The sequence below is a fragment of the Numenius arquata genome, chromosome 10 (assembly GCF_964106895.1).
Source record: "Numenius arquata chromosome 10, bNumArq3.hap1.1, whole genome shotgun sequence".
Classification (NCBI taxonomy): Eukaryota; Metazoa; Chordata; class Aves; order Charadriiformes; family Scolopacidae; genus Numenius; species Numenius arquata.
This window is the reverse complement of record NC_133585.1, coordinates 18,683,069-18,705,301: the sequence shown is the minus strand read 5'-3', so window position 1 is coordinate 18,705,301 and position 22,233 is coordinate 18,683,069. Positions and strand designations below refer to the sequence as shown.

The 22,233-nt window shown below is 52.6% G+C and overlaps 1 protein-coding gene across 1 annotated transcript; it reads left to right on the top strand.

Annotated features, from left to right (window-relative positions):
• The first annotated feature begins 378 nt into the window (after nucleotides 1–378).
• Nucleotides 379–9,123, top strand: SLC29A3 (solute carrier family 29 member 3). The gene is made up of 5 exons (XM_074155053.1): nucleotides 379–627; nucleotides 5,270–5,352; nucleotides 6,304–6,530; nucleotides 7,650–7,812; nucleotides 8,454–9,123. Exons 1-5 carry the CDS (start codon nucleotides 379–381, stop codon nucleotides 9,121–9,123), a joined length of 1,392 nt encoding a protein of 463 aa, XP_074011154.1.
• Nucleotides 9,124–22,233: the final 13,110 nt, after the last annotated feature.

Sequence of the window (22,233 nt, the reverse complement as noted above, 5' to 3'; positions counted from 1 at the left end):
CCCCGCAAAGCCTGCTGGCCTTGCTTAGTTTATAAGCTGTTAATTTTTGATGGGAGTCTCCTACGTGCGGAGGTTTTCCTGCTTTTACAAGGCCAAGGGGACCGGTTAATTATTAATTAAGGATGGAAACACGGGTGCCGCCACAGGGGAGCCCATCCCCGCGGTGACTCGGTCCCCTCTCCCAGGACGGAGCCGGTTCAGCTCGCTCACCCAAGCCTTCGCTGGGCGACCACGACCCAAGGGAGGAGGGAAGGCACAACACAGTATCTTGAGCAACAATTTGCACCCCTCGTGTGATAGCATCTTTTTTGGTGGAGTTTGTTTTTATTTTTTTCATATTTCTTTTTTTTTTTTCTTTTTTTGCAGCGTGCCAGCGCTATGCACCCAGCGGCCGGCAGCTTTCCCCCGGATGAGGAGCCCCTCATCGAGGAGCCCTCGGTGAACAGATACAGCCGGCAAAAGCCAAGCGACCGCTTCCATGGGGCCTACGTCATCTTTTTCCTCCTGGGCATCGGGTCCTTGCTGCCCTGGAATTTTTTCATCACGGCAAAGCACTACTGGATGTACAAGCTGCAAAACTGCTCAGATCGGGCAGGCCCGGTGGGAGAGGCGGCGTCGGATCTGCGGGTGAGTGTGATGTTTTCAAGGCAGAAAAGAGAAAAAAAGCAAAAAAAAAAAAAAAAAAGCTGCTTTCCTTCCTTACTTGCTCTTTTCCCCCCTCCACTTGCCCAAAAAGGGAGCGAACATCCTCTGGGGTTTTGCCTGCTGCAAACCTGGGGTAGGGGTTTATTCAGGGAGCATGAATAGTTGCAAGAAAGGTGCTTAAAAACTAAAAGGCACTTTGCGGTCCGTCTTTTATCCGTATTCGAAGCGCTGAGGTGCGATTGAAAAATTTGGCTTATCCTGCGCCGGTAAGCAAGGCTGCCCTTCACGGGACAGTCTCTACGGTGCAAGGTAAAAATCTGTTTGTGGTTTTGTGTTTGCTTTTTTTGTCCTTCATGCTTGGTGAGCCCCTGAGCCCCGCAGGGCTCTGTGCTTTTCCAGCCAGACTCAGCCGCAACTCCCCGCGGCCTGGGAGATAAATTGCCCTGAATTTCTGCTTCCTGGGTTGAGGCGTCGAACACGTTTTAGGCGTTTTCTCCTGGTGCAGCGCGTATTTTGGAGGTAGCAGCAGGGCTTTGCTGGGGCACGTGGCTCGCGATACAGTCTCGAGCCCCTCTGGCTGCTTTACTGCTTTTCCTTCAAGATCTGGCAGGTGTGACCGGAGTTATCTCCTTGCAGCGATAAACATCTGGCTTTTGGCATATGGGACGAAGAGCTTGTCACGGGGCGATTGATGAGCCAGCCTTGGGGCGGCAGGCTCGATGGCCTCTCTTTTTCTCCCCCAAAAAAGCCGCCTTCTCTCGCTCCTCATGCCATGGCAAGATTATTTCCCTGTGCCCCCCCTGCAACAAAGCAATGCCATTTCTTTGTGGGTGGAAGAAGTGTCAGAGCGTGATGAGGCTGCGTCCTCTCCTCCTCCCGTTGCCGAGCTTGTTCGAGTGGTTTGGGCACATTTTATTTTTATATAAACACAGAGCCAGGGGTGACGCCCACGTTTTCTCTATGATTTCTCATACTGCGGCATCCGCGGCTGTTTTAATTTTTATAGCTGTTAAGCCGGCTTGTGTTTGGGATGGAGGGGAAGCAGAGTGTCACTGACGGTGCTGGTACCAGGATGCTGAATTCCCAGCGTGCTGGTTTAAATGGAGATACTAGGTGGATTAAAGTGATGGAGACCAAGCCCCAAAGAGTGCAAAGAGGGTGCCCCTGTGCTAGCAAGGGTGCTCAGAGACGAGACGAAGGGTGCTCCACCACCGCATGACACGATGTCCTCGCACATTCCCTGTCTCCCATCCGCTCCTCATTTCTTCTACATCAAGTGTTATCCAAGGCAATTCTTGGAAAAAAACTGTTTTCACGTAGAATAAGTATCACTTCCTCCGGTGAAAAGCAACCTGGCTTTTCCGTGGTGGTTGAGTCTGATCAAAACCAAACCCGTCGGCCCTGTTTCTGCCCTGGGATGGCGAGCCACGGTGCTGCGGCAAGGAGGGCTTACCTGCAAACGGAGCTCCACCACAGAAAGCCGTGCCTGTGCCTGGCAGCCTGCTCTTGGCTCCAGCCTGCTCACTCCTAATTTCATCCTTCCTGCTCCAGTGAACGCTCCGGTGCCTACAGCCTCCATCGTGGGCCCGGGTTGCTTTTCCAGCCCGGCAGGAGCCCAGTTGCCGAGTCCGGGTTGGAACAGAATAAAAACTACTTTGCAAAAGCATCTTGGCGACACCGGTGACTAATTTGCCACCGCGATGCTTTGTTCTCGTTTGGGGTTTTTCAAGGTACCGAGTGCACAGCGTGCATCATGGCAGCGTGTTTGGAGATGCTAATAATATGTAGGGTTAACGTAGGGTCAGACACCTCCATTTTGCACTCCTTGGCTCTGTGGCTGAGGGATGACACCTTCATCATGGGAGGAAGGTGTCAAGTTTGCTTTGTGGATTATTATTCTTTATTATTAGCCAGGACAGGGGTGACAATCTTTCAGTGCCTGCGTTTCTCCTCTAAAACCATCTTGCTGATGGGGAGCGTGGCCCTTGCAAGCAAGGGATGCCCAGAGGAAATGAGCCAGCCGGTCAGGAAGGGCTCAGCAGAGAGGGAGAAGAAGTAGGTCCGTCTTGCAGATCCAAAAATTTGCCCTGAAAGCATGTCTGCGATGGGTGGGAATATCCACACAGGGAGAAGAGTTATCATCTGAGCTGTGTTAACACCTAACGAGCAGGAGCAAAGAGGTGAGTTGAGTATGGAGCCTGGTATTTTTCCCTTGATCCGGGCATGGATTATGTTTGCCACTCGCCATTCTGCTGCTGTATTAAAAAACGTGCTTTCCTTTTTCACGGAAACAACAGCAATCGAAACCCTTCTACTCGGCTTTTCTTTTCCAGCAGGGTTTGGCCATGGGTAAGGCAGACTAAAATTTCCCAGTGCAGTGCAGGCTCCTCAGTTTCTTAAATGCTTGCCCCCATTCTCTTCCCACCACCGGCGTGAGCATGTTTGTTGGGAACAAATGAGTGTTTCCCTGGGGTGCTTTTAATGCAGCATCTCTGCTGGATTACTGCAAGTGGGGATATGTTTCTGTTTGGTGGAAAGCGCTGTAAAGGCTTCTTCCCACCCCCCCACCCCCCAAAAAAAAAAAAGAAAAGAAAAAGAAGATTAACTTGGAAGTACATTAAATATCCCTGGGTTGGTTTGAGGGTTTGTTTTAAGTAGGTTGATAAATGAGTCTTAGTTTTAGCAACCAGCTTTGGGTTTTGGTTTGTCTTTTCTCCTATAATTCATCATACGGCCATAGAGCTTTGAGCCCCCTGCTTCGCCAAGCTGATGCCCTAAGTGCAGGCATTTATGTCTCCGACTATATGGACCCTCTAGGAGCGATTATTAGATTTCCCATCGCTCACAGTAAAGCTCCTGATAAGGAAGGCTAAATGAACGTGCTTGTAAACTGATTAAAAGGCTATGATGCAAAGCTGCAAAAAAAAAAAAAAAAAAAAAAAAAAAGGTAATGTGCAGAGAAAACACGCCAAATGCCTTCTCGTACTCGGCCACGACGTGGTCCCGTCTCTGTAGCTAGGTAACTGCAGAAAATCAAAGCCCATCGCCACGGGGGTGGATATGTAGGTCATCCTCTCTGTGAGCATCTTCCTACCTGCTGGCTGAGATTCCTGCAGAAAAAAAAAAAAAAACAAACAAAACCAAAAAACCCCAAAGGATTAAGCGCCTCGAGGGGAAGAGAAGGAGCAGACAGGCTTTAACAGCGTAATACATAAAATGGATTGAGAATGTAAGCCTTTTGGCTGCAATCCTGGCAGAGAAATATCTCTCCCTCTCTCTCTGGGCTGTGGTTATTGCTTTCTGCGTGCCCAGCCTGACCTCTGCGCGGGGCGGGCTGGTGAATATTGACTGGTGCCGCAGCCGGCTTGCTGGGATGACATACAAATCCCCGGAGTAAATGTGTCTTGAGTCTGGATGTAGTTTCTCAAATGAGTTTCGTGCGTGCGGAGAGGGAGAGCGGGAGGGGAAAATAACGTCCCTGTGCCCCCGCTGGGGCTGCCGTGGCCCAAGCACGTTCTCAGACGTGGCGTCCCGGTCGCTCTGCCTGGAGAGGGATGCACAGATTGGGCTTTTGAGGCAGTTAGCTAATAATATTAATGCTTTTGTGCCCCAGTTAATAAAAACCAGCCCTCGTGGGGCTCAAGGAGGGTAAAATGTTCAGGGGGATTATCCAGGATGCTGGAGCCAGCAGGAGAAATTCAGACCTCCTTATTTCGGTTGCTGCCCCGTGGGGCTAACGTAGCAGTAAGGCAGGTATTTCCTTCACCATTTTTTGGTTCTGAATTTGTTATGTCTCTAATTTCTTGAACTATCCCGGGGCCGTTACGGGACATTGCCTATTCCCTTTCCTGTTGTCCTGAGCAGCTTTGCAACATGTGCTACCATGTAAGGAGGTGGACTCAAAAGAAGTGTGGCCAGCAGGTCGAGGGAGGTGATTCTGCCCCTCTGCTGTGCTCTGGTGAGACCCTACCTGGAGTACTGTGTCCACCTTTGGAGTCCTCAGCACAGGAAGGACGTGGACCTGTTGGAACGGGTCCAGCGGAGGGCCACGAAGATGATCAGAGGAATGGAGCACCTCTGCTATGAAGACAGGCTGAGAGAGTTGGGTTGCTCAGCCTGGAGAAGAAAAGACTCCAGGGAGATCTTATAATGGCCTTCCAGTACCTGAAGGGGGCTACAGGAGAGATGGGGAGGGACTCTTTATCAGGGAGGGGAGCGATAGGATGAGGGGTAATGGTTTTAAACTGAAAGAGGGGAGATTTAGATTAGGTACTAGGAAGAAATTCTTTCCTGTGAGGGTGGTGAGACACTGGAACAGGTTGCCCAGAGAAGCTGTGGCTGCCCCATCCCTGGAGGGGTTCAAGGCCAGGCTGGATGGGGCTTTGAGCAACCTGCTCTGGTGGCAGATGTCCCTGCCCATGGCAGGGGGGGTTGGAACTCGATGATCTTTAAAGGTTCCTTCCAACCCAAACCATTCTATGATTCTATGATCCTAACTCCTCATGCGTGCTGCATCATGCTGTGTTTAGGACCTGAAATTCATTTGTTGTTCCCCTCTACCTTTTTTAATTTGGTGGGGTGGGGTTTTTTTGTTTTGTTTTTCTTTTTTTTTTTTTTGTGGCAGGACTATTTTGAGAGTTACATCTCCATCGCTTCGACTGTGCCCTCGGTGCTGTGTCTGATCGGAAACTTCTTGCTCGTCAACAAGTAAGTGCTGCTCCATTCCCGGGTCCATTAGCTCCGGCTGTCCACGGCTTTGCCTTTCTCCGGCTTCAGCTGAGGCTCCCAAGTTCCCTTGGATGGGAAGCCATGGGGCATCGTGAGTGCAGCCTCCCTGCGCAGCCAAAATCTCCTTGTCTGTCCCTGCCTGAATCGCAGGCGGGTGAGATGAAGCAGGGTGAAGAACCCTGGGCCTGGGGTTGGCTTGAGTTGCACCACCGTAAATAAATTCCTACTAAATTCCTCGGTTAATTGCTTGGCAAACAGTCTTTCCTCTTAAAAATGCCGTTGTTGTCACCAGGGGACCTGCTCACCAGAGCTGGGCTCATCCAGCCTTGCTCTAGACCTACCAGCCGTTGAACTGGGTTAGGAAATGGAGCATCCATGCCTTGGTGCAAGCTTGACTTAAATCTAAAATAGCCACCTCCCTTCGTTTGTACTGTTTCTTAACCCCAGCTTAAACTCCTGCAGAATGTGTTTGTCTGCTTAATCTCTCCATCTCGGCTGCTGCTCTGGCTCCCGGCCTCTCTTCCCTCACCCCTCTGTCCTGCCAGCCCAGCCAGTCTCCCAGCTGGGTAATAAGCAACCTCTGTGCTCAGACAACTAATTATCTTGTAGTGACGTGCCTGGGATTGATTATACCCAACTTGCTCTGGTCCCCAAACAGGCTGTATCGCTGCTCCAGCAATGGGGGTAGCTCCTGATTTCTGGGAGAAATGGGTATTTACGGCTCAGTTGGGCTTATACACTTTGTGAGTCCTACTGATGGCAAAATGGAAATGGCAGAATTAACATCTAAAGGCTTCTGAGAAAAATCCTTACTTTGTATTCCTCGTCTCCCTCCACCTTTATTTTCTTTGAGAGGAGTCGGTGTTTTCTGCGTTGCAACTTCACGTTATAGTCTTAAATACCGGAGTCTCTCCTTCCCCTTGTCCCCAGGGTGCCTGCCAGCGTCCGGATCCTGTCCTCCCTCTTCGTCATGCTGGCCGTCTTCCTGGTGATCACAGTGCTGGTGAAGGTGGACACCTCCGCCTGGACCACCCGCTTCTTTGGCCTCACCATCGTCTGCGTGGTCGTCGTCAGCAGCGCCTCGACCGTCTTCACCAGCAGCATCTTCGGTCTGAGCAGCTGCTTCCCCATGAAGAACTTGCAGGCGCTGATCTCGGGTTGGTGTCCCTCAGCCGTGCCGTCCCGGTGGGATCATGCTTTTGGGTTTTCCTGTGGTTAGGTGGTCGGTTTTCTTTCCCTCCTGCATCAGGCGTTTTGTCACATGGGATTTATTTTAGAAACTTAACTTGGCCTTCAAGATAAAGGGAAGTTGCTGAAGGAGAAACATGCTCGGTCACATGAGCTGGTTCTCTCATTTCTGTAAATACCCATAAACTGAAGTGCTGAGGGCTCAGCAGAGACCAGGAGAGCAGAGTCCTTAGCTGTCCCTGCCCGGGGGGTGAACACCCTGCAGAGCAGCTCCAGCCGGCACGACGGCTTGACCTGGCTATTTGTTCTGTGCGGGGAGAATGGGGAAAAGACATACATCCCTCAGCTCCTCTATTTGCAGCTGGACGAACCTTCAGCTTCGCAGAGTCTCCTCCTTTCTGTTCTGCGTTTCCATGCATTTCCATGAGTGATGAGGGGCCCGTTGGGAGCCGTGAGTGATGAGCTCCCTGGAGGTTTGATAACATTATAAATGTGCTGTGGAACGGCTGACAAATCAAGAGGGGAAAGGGAAAAAAAATCAAGACAGAGAAATTTTTCCCAGGGCCGAGACAAGAATGTTTTAATGAGTTTAGCCCGGCGGGGGAAATCACTGCATCCCCAAGATGGCATACCTGTTGCTGGTCGCTTGGATTCCTGGCTGGGGGAGCGCAGAAGAGAGGCACTTAGGTGTCTGCTGGTGGCAAGCCAGGTTTAGGCTTTGGGCAGGGTTTGGACCTTCTCTGTCGGACTCTGCATGTACAAACCCAACGGGTTGGGTCCCATCCTGACTCTTATGCAACGCTGTGGCTGTGTTGGAAGGGGGTGCAGGATGGGGACTGGGCTGTGATGCAGTCCCACAAATAGGGACCTGCACCCTGAGCCAGGTTTGGGGACCAGCATGTGGGGCAGGGGGATGAGCTCCTTCCTCTGGGGCGTTTACGCACACCAGGAGGTCTTAATAAGATGATGATGCTGTTTCTGGGTTCCCCCTCTGCATCAAATTCCTCCTTACTGGAGGTGCTGTGGGTTGCTCTCTGCCACCTCGATGTCCCGGGGGCTGAGCTCCGGCTCTCTGGTCCCTCACGCAGGTCAGGCCATGGGTGGCACGATCAGCGCCGTTGCCTCCTTGGTAGACCTGGCAGCAGCAGCCGACGTTACAGACAGCGCCCTGGCCTACTTCCTCACCGCCGACATCTTCATCGTCGTCTGCATCATGGTGTACCTCCTCCTTCCCAGGCTGGAGTACTCCAGGTGTGTGCACCAGCCGGCCATGGGCATCCCACAAGCATGAGTTGGGAGGGTTTGCTACGGCCGATGCTGAGTGGGCTTGCTGGGGAGGGGAGTGGGGGACACAAGATGCTTGCTGTGCCGGTCCCTGCCCTGTCACCCCTGCCCAACATCCCTCCATGAACTCTGGCGTGGTGCTGTCACCAGCCATGCTTCTTCCCCATTTGACCGAAACCACAGACCGAAACTCGGCACCCTGCCCTGGTGCGTGCTGAGTTTCTAGCAAGCTTCCTGGGGAGGAGAGAGCGTTGCTGACACCGGGGGCTTCCCAAATGCATGAAGTCAGTGGAGAGCTATCATCTGGAAGCAGCCAGCCAGCTGGGTCCCCGCAGGCATCCCTGTCTGCAACATCGTGCACTGATGTGCGTGACCCGTTGGTCTCGTCAGTGCTTGCAACCCCCGAAACCACGTGGCCTCCCAAGTGATGGGTCCCTGAGGGTCACCTCTCCATACGAGGTGGGAGCTGGAGGTGCGATGGGGCCACTGGGTCCGGCAGACGTTCCTGCGTCACCAATTCTCCTGCTCTCTCTCCAAATCTCATTTTGGGTTCCCCCCCAACACACACACACATTTGGCTAATGATCTCCCTCCTCCTCTTTTTCCAGGTATTACATGAGCAGCCAGATGGAGACCCCGTCTCTGGCGACCGTGCCACCCGACAGCTCCGTGGAGGACGAGCTAGAGCCAGGAGGCACCACGAATACCACCTTCCTCACAAAAAGCACGAGTATCCCCCCGCTCCGCCCCATCCTGCAGAAGACCGCCCTCCTCGGCTTCTGCCTCTTCTACGTCTTCTTCATCTCCATCATCATCTTCCCTTCTCTCTCCTCCAACATCGAGTCGGTCAGCAAGTCCTCGGGAAGCCCATGGAGCACCAAGTACTTTGCACCACTAACCAGTTTCCTCCTGTACAACTTCGCTGACTGGTGCGGGAGGCAGATCACCGCGTGGATCCAGGCACCAGGCCCCAAGAGCAAGCTGCTGCCTGCCCTTGTCCTCCTCAGGACCATCTTCCTCCCTCTCTTCATCCTCAGCAACTACCAGCCCCGGGCTCATATCCGGACAGTGGTCTTTGACCGAGACATCTACCCAGTGGTCTTCACGGCGCTGTTGGGGCTGAGCAATGGCTACTTGGGAACGCTGGTCATTGTCTACGGCCCCAAGATAGTGCCAAAAGAGCTGGCCGAGGCGGCAGGGGTGGTGATGACGTTTTACCTCATGCTGGGGCTGGCTGTGGGGTCCGGCTGCTCCGTTCTCATTGTCCACCTCGTGTAGAGGAACAGCCAAGGGATGATGCCCTCGTTCTGCGGTGCTGCTGTTGAGTATTTAGGTTTTCCTTCCCCCAAAAGCCCATGGTTCTGGGGCAAGCTGTCTGTCTTGGGATGGGCGGCTGCATCCAGGGGGAAAAGTCTTCCTTCTGGGAAGGGGTCCCTTCTGTGTTTGGGAGGTCCCATCGGACCTTTGTCACTCCCCAGCTCGACTGAAGCAAACGGACCAAAAAAGCCTCATCCTACCCAGGGAGCTCAGGGAGACACCAGGGGCAGAGGGAAACCTGTCACTCTCCCCAGTGCCAGTGGGCAAGGGTGGCTTGCTGGTGCCACCATACTGGTTTTAAACTGAAACTAGGGCATTTGAAGGCACTTTGGGTTTTGCTGCCTCTTCGTTCAGCCCTGTAGCGTTTCAGTGGGCTCTGGGGCTCCCCCTTTGTCAAGCTGTGACAATGACGTTGAGCTAAAGGGAATGTCAGCCCTGGAGTAGCTTGCAGGAAGCTTTGGAAGCAGAGAGCAGACATACCAGGGAGCAGGGCACTGTTTTGGGGGGGATTTCATGCACTCATCCCATGAAAAAGCATATATAAGGGAAACCTCTCCACTTGGGCGTCTGCTTGCTTACATTTTTCCAGATAAGATCGAATGAGGGTGCTGCTAGTGCCGGGACTGTGTGTTGTGGCCAACCTGAGACTGTTTCTGCTGCTGTGACCGGGGTGTGATTGTTGCGGACACCAACTAACCTATCTGCAGGTGATCTCCAAGGAAAAGCTAAATGCTAAGTGGCCCTAATCTAAGGGGTTTAAGGTGCCTTTAGTCTGCATTGAGAAAGGTCTGTAAAAGCCAGGGAGAGCTATTGGGGAGGCTCTGATGTGATATTCACAGCAGAAAGCTGATTAATTTAGGTAGACAGGCAGCATATGGTCTCCAGATGCTTTCAGAGGGGTGAGCTACTGTCACGCTCAAAAAGATGGCCCACCCAAATGGGACCAGCTTTTAAAGTCACTTAAATGTCCATCTGCAAATGCAGCCTGGACTAAATACACTTACTGTATTTATTTACTGCAATTGGGTGGATTTATGGTCTAAGGAAGGTGAGCTGGCGAGAAGGTGATGGCTGAACTTGGCATTGCAGCTGATGCCTCAGGGATGCTATCTGTGCAAAATGCTTCCTTTAAGACTCGGTTGTTAGCGGATGCTCTCTGAGCATCTCCTGCTTGACCAAGAAGCTGCTGGCCTGGATTGCCAGGCCATCTCCTTGATGTGGAGGGTAGCGAGAGGGAGGATGTGGGGCTGGTGCCTTGCCACCTGTGGCCCCCCTGTCTTTACTGGGAGAACAGCAGGCTTGACAGCGGTTATTGCCATGGGGTGACATGTAGGCTTGCTGGATGGTGGGGGGTTTTTTTTTGTATAAATCCTTTCTAGTGTTTAGTTTGGGCTCATTGGCAATACACACACAGTTTTGCTTTACGGCTGATTTTTATTTAAACATAAAATCCAGACATGAGTGGAAAATTTACAGGGCATGCAGCAGCGAGGAGCAGCTTTATGGCACGCGGCTTTGCGCGTGTGGGCTCTTAATCCTGTCGCTTCGGTAGGTTTGCAACCCCTCCAGCCCCCGACGCTGGGGGCTGCTTTGGCCAGCGTTGACCCAGGTCCTCCGCAGCTTGAAGGACAGCCCAAGGGCTGAGGGTAGCAATGCTGCTCGTGAGAGTGAGCTCTCCCATCGCCTCCAATGGCACAGGAGTGTTGCTTGGGGTAATGCAGTAGTCGCTCATGGCTGAAAAACCAAAGCCAATGTCACGTTGGCAACCGAAGCATCCCTTTGTGGCCTTCAGTGCTTCCCATTTGAGAGCCTGCCCGCGTGGTCTGCTCTCCTCAACTCATACACTTCCCCCAGTATGGTGAGATTCTGCTCGCTCGCCGACTGCTCCGTCGTGTTACAGACCAAATACCTCTCGAGACAGAACTTAATTATGTGGTACCGTTGCTAATAAAGTAAATTCTTGATACTGTGCAACTGCTGGTGTCTGGAGTGCTTTCTCGTGGAGATGCACAGATGCATGCAGTTTTAGTTTGCATTTTTCCTTCTGGTCATCCTTCTCGCCCAGCTTGGATTGGAAACTCGGAGAAGTCACTGACAAGGGCCGGGGGAAGGACCCCCAAGAGAATTGCTTTGCGATCCTGATTATTCTAACATAATATCTCCAAATGACCTGCGGGTAGGTGCGGAGGGTGTACTTAATGCATCTGCAGGGGAAGCAGGCAAAAAGGGAATTTGGCCTTTGTCTTTCATGGTAGTCAGCTAAAGAAAGTTAGAGAAATGAGGGGGAAAATCGATACAGGTTCAAACTGGGCAAGGATCGTGTCTGAGTATAAAGCGGTGAACTGCTGGTGGGAGCATCATGGTACGGGGATGGATGCTGATGGGCAGACTGAGCCACGAGCGTAGGGGTGATCTCCCTGCAAGAGGGGATGAGTAATTTATAGGGTGTTGCGTATAACGGCAGGGAAGTAATTGCTGCCGTATACTGCCTGGGCAAAGTCGCATCTGATGCTCTGCCTAGGCCATGTCGAAGAGCTCAAGCTAGGAAAATGCACAATGATGAGGGAAACGGTGGTTGCAAGGCAGAATGAAGGATGCCTTGTCTCAGATGGCGTCAGTCGAAGTGTAAACCGCCGTTTATTTCTTGATGGATTTCTGGAAGTGTTCAAGGCCAGGTTGGAATGGGACTTTGAGCAACCTGGTCTAGTGGGAGATGTCCCTGCCCGGGGCAGGGGCCAGGGGGGTTGGAACTAGATCGTCTTTAAGGTCCCCTTCAACTCTAACCATTCTGTGATTCTGTGAATGTATCTTTGCGAAGGAATGCAGCCATCGACCCCAGTTTCCAGTTCAGGAAGGATGCGTGCTCCTGCTCTACACCAGCATCGAGGTGGGACAGCCAGCAGAAATGCTGCAGGGGTCAAAACCCTACTTCATGCTATTTAGCCAGGAGATTACACTGTTTTCTTCTAGATCTCAAACGAGCTTTACAAGAGGGAGTTGCTCCCCAGGTCTGTCTTTGGAGCTGGGCCACCTGAGGTCCAGAGGAAGACCTGCAGGGCTGGGAGCTGAGCTGGGTCCATGGGTCTTCCACATGTGTCCACAACAAGTGTTGCCAGATTCTATGTCTTTAATTAACACCATCCCCTCAGCTGCTTGCGAAAAACTAGCAGGGTTGTAAATGTTTTCACCGTCTTCCAGCTGAGGAGAGTGGGTTGTGAGCTGGCTGGCAGGGGAAGGACCACGTGCTCTCTGCAGGGCTTGGCCTCAGCCTCCCCAGCGGGCGTAAAATGAGCAATGCAGGCGCTTGCAAAATTCATGAGGGTGGGCCCACAAAGTGAGACTATATCAACATGACTCCCGGTGTGGTGCCAAGTGGCAGAGCCGCTGTTCGCCCAGCGCTTGGGGCCAGCGTCGCTGGCAAAACGACCCGGAGGATGGAGAGCCCCAGCTCTGCGGAGGGCTGGCAGCCTGGCGTGGTCGGGATGCTGTGCCTGCCCCGAGCTGGGCTTCTCCCAACAGCCTTCGGCGTTAAATCCAACTGGCCGAGGGGAGACGAAAGCTGGGATCTGGCAAAGCAAAGCGAGGAAGACGGGAGGGCGCAGGGAGCGGGAAGGGGTTGGATGAAAGGATAGAAAGTGGAGGAGGCGCATCTGCTGCAGCTTCTGCTTAAAGGAGAGCAACTGAGCCTATGCCCGAAGGTTTTTTTTTTCCCCTCTCTCCTACCAGCTACCCCTCCCTGCTTCAGAGCTGGAGCATTTAAGTATAGGTTTTCGGGGCGTTAAAGCAAAAAAATCACGCTCTAGGAGGAAAGTTAACTTTTGTTATGGAGTGATACTCATGTGCCATCAGTTGCAAGTGACTTTCCCACTTTCTCTCTGCTCTCCAAAGCCTTGTCTAGCCTCTCCCCAGGGTAGAAATGCTCCACAAGGTAGAAATGCTGCCACCTCTCCATCTGTGATACCAGCCTTTGCATTACAGAGGCTTTGGCACAGCGCTATTACCCTTTGGGAGGAGGAAGCACCTTTGAAACAACCTTGTTATCCTTCAGGGTTGCCTTGGTGGTCACCAAAGAAAAGCTCTGCTGCTTCTTGGCTACTCCATTGTACGTGTTTTTGGGGTAGGACTCATCTTTTCAGTGTTTTGCCAGGATGCACTGTGGGTCAAAAGCTGAAGTGGGACCCAGCAGCACAGAGCATCCCTGTGCGTCTCCATCTGTGCCTGTCCCCGGCATCCTGACGAAGCTCCTAATGAGCTCTGGTAGTCCCGGTGGGCAGCCAGGGGCCAGCCTGCGTGACCTCGCTCTTAATTATCACCCTACGGCAGCTTCATTTGCATGGGCAGTGCCCTGTTCTGCACAGCTGCTTGGGCAGCATGAGGAGACCCCTAACCCCCCCCCCATGGATGGGGTGATGTTCTCCAACCCCTGCCCCTCCAAAATGCTGCCACCTCACCCTCCACAGCACCAGAAAAGACACGTTTTAAGGTATTTTAGCCCTTGGCCCTTCCCCGCCCCCCCGGCACATGCTTGCCAACCGCTGCAGCTTTGAGGCATGTCCCTGGTGAGCATCCTCCTGAAAAGGAACATGCAAGCCGAGGGCTCAAAATGCCGGAGGTCCTCCTCTTTGGCAGGGGCTCAGCGGGGGCCACAGTCCTCGACAGATGAGCCGAGCTGATCCTGACTTTCCGTGGGTGCTCCAGAGGAAAAAAAAAATATCTCAGCTTTGAAACCTCGCCAGCCAGCTGCAGGCTTGCCCGGCTGCTGTTCTGCTTTTACATGTTTTATGGAGTAATTTGTACTATATTTACAGGACGATGACAAACAGTTTTTAAAATGGAAGCGAAGAAAATGCTGTTGAATGAATTGTTACAAAAAAGCCCTGTTTGCCATTCCAGCAGGGGGAAAAAAGGGATAAAAATCACCATCCCAGGGACATGCTGTTCGTCGGATCTGGGTATTTTTTCCCTTGATTTGTGTGTCTAATGTGAGGAGAAGAAGCCGCAGATGCATGCTGAATTCTGCAGGGAACATATGCATGCATTTAAATCATTTACAGCATTTACTGGTGCAATTGTAAAGCACATTATTTTTCTGCATTTGTAATTAGGCTCTAAACAGATGGTGAAGGACTGTAGCTTCTGATTAGACAGGCTTGGGCTCTGTTGGACGGCACTGCGAGAACAAACTGAGCTGAGAAAGTTTTCCTTGTAATTTGTCATGCCCTGGGCAGGGGGGTTAAAGTAGCTGGGCTGGCTGAGCCACGAGCTCCAGCGTGCCTGGAGCAGGCTGGGCACAGCTAAGCAAGCTGCCTCCCTGTGCCACCCCTGCTTGCTGATGGATGGGGCACACACACACACACACACACGTATTTCTCCCCCCCCACCAGCTCAGCTTCGATTCCAGATTTCGCGATCCTACCTCGTTCTGTGCTGCGCAGCTTCGGGTACCCGGCAGCGCAGGATGGAGCGCCTGCTTTGACAAACAATTTTAATACGAAGCAGAAGGCTCAGGCTTGGGAAGGGGCTTTTCACTGAATTTCACTGAATTTTTAGAGTTGGAAGGGACCATAAAGATCATCTAGTCCAACTCCCCTGCTGAAGCAGGATTGCCCAGAGCATGTCAGAGCATGTTACTCAGGACTGCATCCAGGCGGGTCTTGAAAATCTCCAAAGAAGGGGACTCCACACCCTCCCTGGGCAGCCTGTTCCAGGGCTCTGCCACCCTCACCGGAAAGAAGTTCTTCCTCATATTTGAGTGGAATGTTCCTATGTTCCAACTTGTGCCCGTTGCCCCTTGTCCTGTCACTGGCAATCACTGAAAAGAGTCTGGCTCCCTCCTCCTTCAGCCCACCCTTTAGGTACTTATAAGCATTGATAAGGTCTCCCCTCAGCCTTCTCTTCTCCAGACTAAAGAGTCCCAGCTCTCTCAGCCTTTCCTCATAAGGGAGATGCTCCAATCCTTGAATCATCCTCGTTGCCCTTCGCTGGACTCTTTCCAGTAGTTCCCTATCCCTCTTGAATTGGGGAACCCAGAACTGGATGCAGTATTCCAGTTGTGGCCTCACCAGTGCAGAGAAGAGGGTGAGAATGACTTCCCTCGACCTACTAGCCACACTCTTCCCTATGCAGCCCAGGAAATGGCTATGCAGCTTTTAAAAGCAGGAGCAAGCTCCAGGCTTGTGGTTGTGTATGAAGAGCGAGCGCTCATGCCTGATGTTAGCTCTCCTCTTCGGCATGGCCTTTTCTCTGCCACCCTGGCCAGCCCTTGGCTTGGTGAGGCGGGGAGAGCTCCCCTGCCCCTCTCCTGGAGACAGCCTTGGGAGCTTCAGTGGCAACATGTGGTTGGCCCATCGGATCTTCCTCCTGAGGACTTGACTCCTGTTTTAAATGTGTCGCTGTGGAGACCTGCTTGCCTCATTTCTGACCTTAATCAGCAGCAATAGCTCTTCACTACTTGCCAAAGTGCAAGTACCTCCACACCAAGGCGATAGGACAAGAGGAAATGGCCTCAAGTTGCGCCAGGGAAGGTTCAGATTGGCTATTAGGAAAAATTTCTTCACAAAAGGGTTGTCAAGAATTGGAACAGGCTGCCCAAGGAAGTAGTTGAATCACCATCCCTGGAGGTGTTTAGAAGATGTGTAGATGTAGTGCTGAGGGACGTGCTTTAGTGGTAACTTGGCAGTGCTAGGTTACCAGTTGGACTTGATGATCTTAAATGTCTCTTCCAACCAAAAGGATTCTATGATGCCGTGATTTTACAAGCCCATGTTCCCTTGCTTGCACCCTCACTCCAGCTGGTCAGGAGCCACCCCATACTGTCCTATAGTCACATAGAGGAGAATTTATTAGGTGTTATTTGTACTTCTTCCTACAGTTTCTAATTTTCCTGGATTACCTTCGGAAATCACAAGCGTGGGAACCCAGCCAAAATGGATTAAACGAGAAGCAACTGAAAGAGGAGAGGAACACAGAAGAGGAGCACGCCATGGGCCTGAGTAGCTCAGGTAGATTCATGGGGCTGGAAGTTGGGTTGCTGGGGGAGCAGCATAGGTGCCCTCCAGGTTTCCCCTGAGGATACTGTATGACCAAATTTACTTTGTGTCCCCTTTACTTCCTTCCCTCCCAGCTGTTCAAATGGTGATCGCCTTCCCTTGTGTTTTTGTCCTGCTGCTCTCCTGGGTTATCATCAAGCTTACTCACGGGTGCTCAAGGGCTGGCCAAGAGGGAGGTCATGTTCTGGCTGGCACAACACCCTGGGCAGCCCGTGATCCCAAAAGTGGACAACCTGGACACACAGCTTGGAGACCGCTCTGCGGCGAAGGCTGATAGGCTGGAAAGCAGCTCTGCGGAGAAGGGCCTTGGAGGCCTGGTGGACAACAAGTTGACCATGAGCCAGCAATGTGCCCTTGCGGCCAAGAAGGTCAATAGTCTCCTGGGGTGCATTAAAAAGAGCATGGCCAGCAGGTCGAAGGGGGTCATCCTTCCCCTCTGCCTTGGTGAGGCCCCATCTGGAGGACTGTGTCCAGTTCTGGGGTCCCCAGTTCAAGAAAGACAAGGAACTACTGGAAAGAGTCCAGCAAAGGGCTACGAAGATGATTAGGGGCCTGGAGCACCTCTCTTATGAGGAAAGGCTAAGAGACCTGGGTCTGCTTAGCTCAGAGAAGAGAAGACTGAGAGGGGATCTCATCAGTGCTGAGCAATATCTAAAGGGAGGGTGACAAGAGGATGCAGCCAGACTCTTTTCTGTGAACGCCAGCGACAGGACAAGGAGCAACAGGCACAAACTGGAACACAGGACATTCCATCTCAACATGAGGAAAAACTTCTTTGCTTTGAGGGTGGCAGAGCCCTGGAACAGGCTGCCCAGAGAGGTGGTGGAGTCTTCTTCTCTGGAGATATTCAAAACCTCCCTGGAAGCATTCCTGTGCAACCTGTTCCCTGTGAACCTGCTTTGGCAGGGGGGTTGGACTTGATGATCTCTAGAGGTGCTTTCCAACCCCTACCATTCTGTGATTCTGTGACACAACGAAGGGTTTGGTGGCTTGCGACAGGAGGGCACGTCCAGCCAGGGGGAGATCCAGAGGGCTGTCGTGTGGATGCTGTGCCTGTAGATGGCACCTTTTACTCTGCTGAGGAGGAATGAAAAACCTCGCTGGGGAGGGGAGAAACCTGGCTGGTAAGGTAGGGCTCAAAGCTAAGAGAAAGATGCTTTGGGTGTGTGGCATGAAGTGACCCCGGGTAGTCATCCCCAGGGGAGTAAAGGCCCCGGCTCCCAAAGCTGCTCCCTCTCTCACCGTAACTGCACTTGCTCAAGACAGCGTGCTGCAAACATCACCGAACGGTCGCTCCTCTCCGAATTTACTGATGGTCTCAGTGTCCTTAGCAGGGGACATGTCCTGCCTGCTTCCATGAGGACAACTTGGGCTACAAAGGGAGACGATGCGTTTTTGCAAACACGCTGATTTGGGGTCTGCAAAGGGCAGAACATCAGGGCTTTCGGCCAGGTCTGTTTGGGGTGGCCCTGCAAGGCTTTTTGGAGCTCACGCCTTGATCCTTCTGGCTGCATGGTATCACAATGCTGCAGCTCTGATTATATAGTCCCTGTTGCCCTGGCCCAGCTGGGGTTGCCCAGTCCAGGGATAGCTCAGCTGGACCCACCTGTAAATGGGAGCTGCCAGATCCCCAATGAAGGATGCCACGTGAATGGGGCAGGTGCTACAAATGCACCTGGAAGGAAGGACGTGGACCTGTTGGAACGGGTCCAGCGGAGGGCCACGAAGATGATCAGAGGGCTGGAGCACCTCCCCTATGAAGACAGGCTGAGAGAGCTGGGGTTGTTCAGCCTGGAGAAGAGAAGGCTCCGGGGAGACCTCATAGCAGCCTTCCAATATCTGAAGGGAGCCTACAGGAGAGCCGGAGAGGGACTCTTTGTCAGGAAATGCAGTGACAGGACAAGGGGTAATGGTTTTAGATTGGAAGAGGGGAGATTTAGATTAGATATTAGGAGGAAATTCTTTACTGTGAGGGTGGTGAAGCGCTGGAACAGGTTGCCCAGGGAAGCTGTGGATGCCCCATCCCTGGAAGTGTTTAAGGCCAGGCTGGATGGGGCTTTGAGCAACCTCCTCTAGTGGAGGTGTCCCTGCCCATGGCAGGGGGGGTTGGAACTCCATGATCTTTAAGTTCCCTTCCAACTCTAACCATTCTGTGATTCTATGATTCTATGCGGGGCCAGCTCCTGCTCTTCTCACTATTTTTAAACACTTTGCCCTCCACATGGACTATCTCTTTACAAAGCTGCAATTGGAAACGCAGTACTTCTATATTTCTAAAGGAAAAAAAAGAAACCAGCTTCTCTTTTCTTCTAAAGAGGGGGGAAATGCAAACAATCCCTTAACTTTGCTCAGAGTCCTCTCCAGCCTCCTTCACTTGCCAATTCCTAAACAAACAGCATGATCCTGATATTGGCCTTAAAATTCTGTGTGAAATGGACCTGGAAATTAATTTCACACCGGAAAAAACCGGCTCACCATCAGCCCACAGCACAGGTGGTCGGAAAGAAAACCCCGCGACCGCTGTACAAATTAATTCTGCAACGCGGGTGAGAGGGTAGCACGGGGCGGGGGGAGAACTGCCCCCCCATGTGCTGCCATCCTCATCCACACCGCGATACGGGATGCTGAAAAGCCACAGGTGGTGGAGGATGCCACCACCACCGAGGGGCTCGTGGCTTCAGGGGGTCCAAAATCATCGAGTCCCCCAAGAAGGGAAAGCGGGGTGGGGTGGGGGGGTGTATGGGCTGCCCCTCCCGTAGCAAAAAGTCCTCCTGCTCTTTCACAAGAGTTTTTATTTACTGAACGAGGATGACGGTTTGGGGAAGCACATCAAAGGAGCCTTGTGGGAGACTCCTGGGGAAAAGGAGGCGTGAAGAAATGACTGATGGCACAATATTGCATGCGCTGGTTGTCACGTAGCTGATGTCCATGCAGGCACCGAGGTCCATGGCAGTACGTGGTCTGTGGCAAGCAGAAATAATTCAGTTCCTTAGTTGGGCAGGATTTTGCACGTGCCTGCATTTTACCTGCTTTCCATGTGATATTTCATCTATTTAAAGATTTCAAGACGAGGAGCGATCCCGCCTCTCGCAGCAGAAGGGCCAGGGAAGACAGAGAGAGGAGGGAGAGACCGCAGGGATAGTTGGATGGAGAAATGTTCTGTGGTTACATCGAAAATGAGAGGGGGAGAAGTTCTGCAGTACAATTTCAAGGTTGAGCGAGTGGTGCCAGGAGGCTGCAAAGGCTCTGCCTTAGCTGCTCCGCTTTTGCAAGCAGGGGGGAGAGGGGAGGTCACGGGATCTGGCTCAGAAAACCCCCCAAGGTTTCCCAGTAATGAGCCTGTGGAGAAAAGCCGGGAGAGCAGGGAGCTTATCCTAGTTCTCCTGCTAACCACCGTGCTCCCTGCCTTGTAGGGTTGGCACTAATTGTGGTGGCCTCCGACCACAATGGCGACTGGCAGCATCCCCCTGCTCACAATGCATCATTTCATTTTAAACACACACATCCCCTTCTCCCCTCCCCCCCCCCCCCCCCCACCTACAAGCTTGTTAAAAGGGAATTGCAGCGGTGCATCCCCTGCGGGCTGCGTCTCCGAGCCATGTTGTTTCCTTCAAGCAGGCACTTGGGAATGTCAGCTCCGTAAGTTGGTGTGAGGTCCAGCCTGCGCACGGCTATAGCTGTTGCTGTCTGATGGAAAACCAAGCGTGACAAGAGAGACACAGCTCACAAGAGACTGAATTCCCCTGAGCTTTGTGAACCTAAGGCGGTGAAATCCCACCAGTCCTCCCCCGGCCCCGCGATGGGAAAGGCCACAGCCTGGACTCCGCTGGGAATGGGGCCAGGAGTCCAAGCTGGACCCACAGACCAGGAGGAACTGGCGTTGTTAGAGCTGATCTATGTAAAAACGGGTGACAAGTCTTCAAACTGGCCAGGATGGGAGCAAAAGCCGCAGCGCGAAGGCAAAGCATAGGAACGGGGCAGGGATTAAGCAGAGGAGAGGTGCGCTTCTATTTAAATAGACACACTGCCCTCAATTCATCATGAGAGTCATTAAGTGAGACATCACTCGTGCAAAGTCAGAGCGGCTGCAGCCACCAACCAGGCCCGAAACGTGCCTTCAAATGGCTCAACATACGGTTTTGCTTTGGTTTCCTCTCCCCTTTTTGTTGTTTCTTCCCCTAATTAGTTCTCTGATTTTATGGACCTGGCCTGGGAGGTATCCTGGCTGCTTTGCACCAAGGGAGGGATGAGGAGCCCAGGGAGGGAGAAACTACCCAGGATGGCATGGGCTCATCTCAGGAGGATGCTCGGAGCCCCACACCAGTAACACCTTTTACACTCCTTGTGATTGCAACTTTCCAACAAGCTCAGCTACCGAGGGCAAATCTTTAGCAAACCCAGTACAACCCAGTCATGATGGGAGGAGAGTGTTCGCCAACCCCTTCCTTAACCACGGGCAGCTCATCGAACTCAGCTGTTTGTCAGGGACTTCTGGTTTTAACCCCAAAACAGCTGCAGGTGTTCCAGGGATGGCTCTGGTGTGAAACAGCCCCCATCTGCAGCTTAACCAGGTTTAGGGGGGAATCCATCAGCCTGGGAGGCTCCCCACAGCTGGGGGAAGCAACTACAGAGCCCCCCCCCCCCCTCCTCAGGGCCGAGGTGAGTGGAGTGTACTGGGGGCAGACCTCTGCCCAATTCCAATCAATCAGCTGTGGTAATTGCATAATTAGCAGAAGCTGCTCGAGAGAGACAAGGGCTTAATTATCCCCTCCTGCTCCTGCAGAGGCACTTGCCCAGGGCTGCTCCAGGAGGAGGAGGAGGAGGAGGAATGCTAAAGGTGAGTGGATGGGAAGGCTCCTGACCTGACCAAGCCAGGCTCCAGGAGGGGTCTTTAGCAGCACAAATAGTGCCTGTTAAGTGTTTTAATTAAAGCTGCTGGGGATGAGGTCTGGGGGGGAAGGTAAAGCTCCTCCAAGCCCAAAGTGGTGGGAGGCTTTTGTATGTTCTGTGCAACAGGGCAGGACCCAAAGCCTGGCTCTTCAGGGGCTGGGGGACAGGGAATGTTGCTGGGGGCTGTGTCACCCCTGCGGTGCTGGGATTGGTGTGATCGAGAGCTGCTTTCAACGCCTTTGTTGCTCCCAATAAATGGGGTGAAGTGGTGGGATTTGGCTGCCTTCCCTAAACTTGCTTGTAGGGAAGGGTTGGAGTGGAGACAGGGATTTGCCCTGTGCTGTCCTGCTGGGCTTAGGAAAGCTGGGAGGACCTGGGCTCAGAGAGGACTGGTGGCAAGAGCTGGGTTGGGTAGAAACCTTCCAATATCTGAGGGGAGCCTACAGGAGAGCCGGAGAGGGACTCTGTCAGGAAATGTAGTGACAGGACAAGGGGTAATGGTTTTAAATTGGAAGAGGGGAGATTTAGATTAGATACTAGAAAGAAATTCTTTCCTGTGAGGGTGGTGAGACACTGGAACAGGTTGCCCAGAGAAGCTGTGGCTGCCCCATCCCTGGAAGTGTTTAAGGCCAGGCTGGATGGGACTTTGAGCAACCTGCTCTAGTGGGAGGTGTCCCTGCCCATGGCAGGGGGGGTTGGAACTCGATGATCTTTAAGGTCCCTTCCAACTCTAACCATTCTATGAAATGTGAATCGGCAGCACGGCGAAAATAACACTGTGTCTGTAGAAACCCAGGCTCCGGGTGCCCGAGGGAGAGGAGTAACTGCTGGTGCGGCTCTCCTGGCACGCCTGCCAGCGCGCTGCCCGTATCGCTTTCCTCCTCTATCCTATCATCTATCACACCCTATATCGCTCATCTATGATTTACGTGCTCCCCGGGCCTGCCAGCCGCTCTGGCGCAAAGCTCAGAAAAATAATAATAATGCTAACAAAAAAAAAACCCCAAACAAACAAAAAAAACCCAAACCATAAAATAATTAATTAAGACCCGAGAGGCTGAGTTAAACTTCACGTGGCCAGCGCCTGCCTCGGGCTGAAGTTGTATTTGAAGAGGGCTTAGGGGTGAGCCCG

Bases quoted from the DNA above. Each gene is read 5' to 3' on its own strand.
- SLC29A3 (XM_074155053.1), top strand. From the start codon at position 379: ATGCACCCAGCGGCCGGCAGCTTTCCCCCGGATGAGGAGCCCCTCATC. The intron at 6,531-7,649 runs GTTGGTGTCCCT...TCCCTCACGCAG, and splicing joins CTTGCAGGCGCTGATCTCGG to GTCAGGCCATGGGTGGCACG. The intron at 7,813-8,453 runs GTGTGTGCACCA...CTCTTTTTCCAG, and splicing joins CCCAGGCTGGAGTACTCCAG to GTATTACATGAGCAGCCAGA.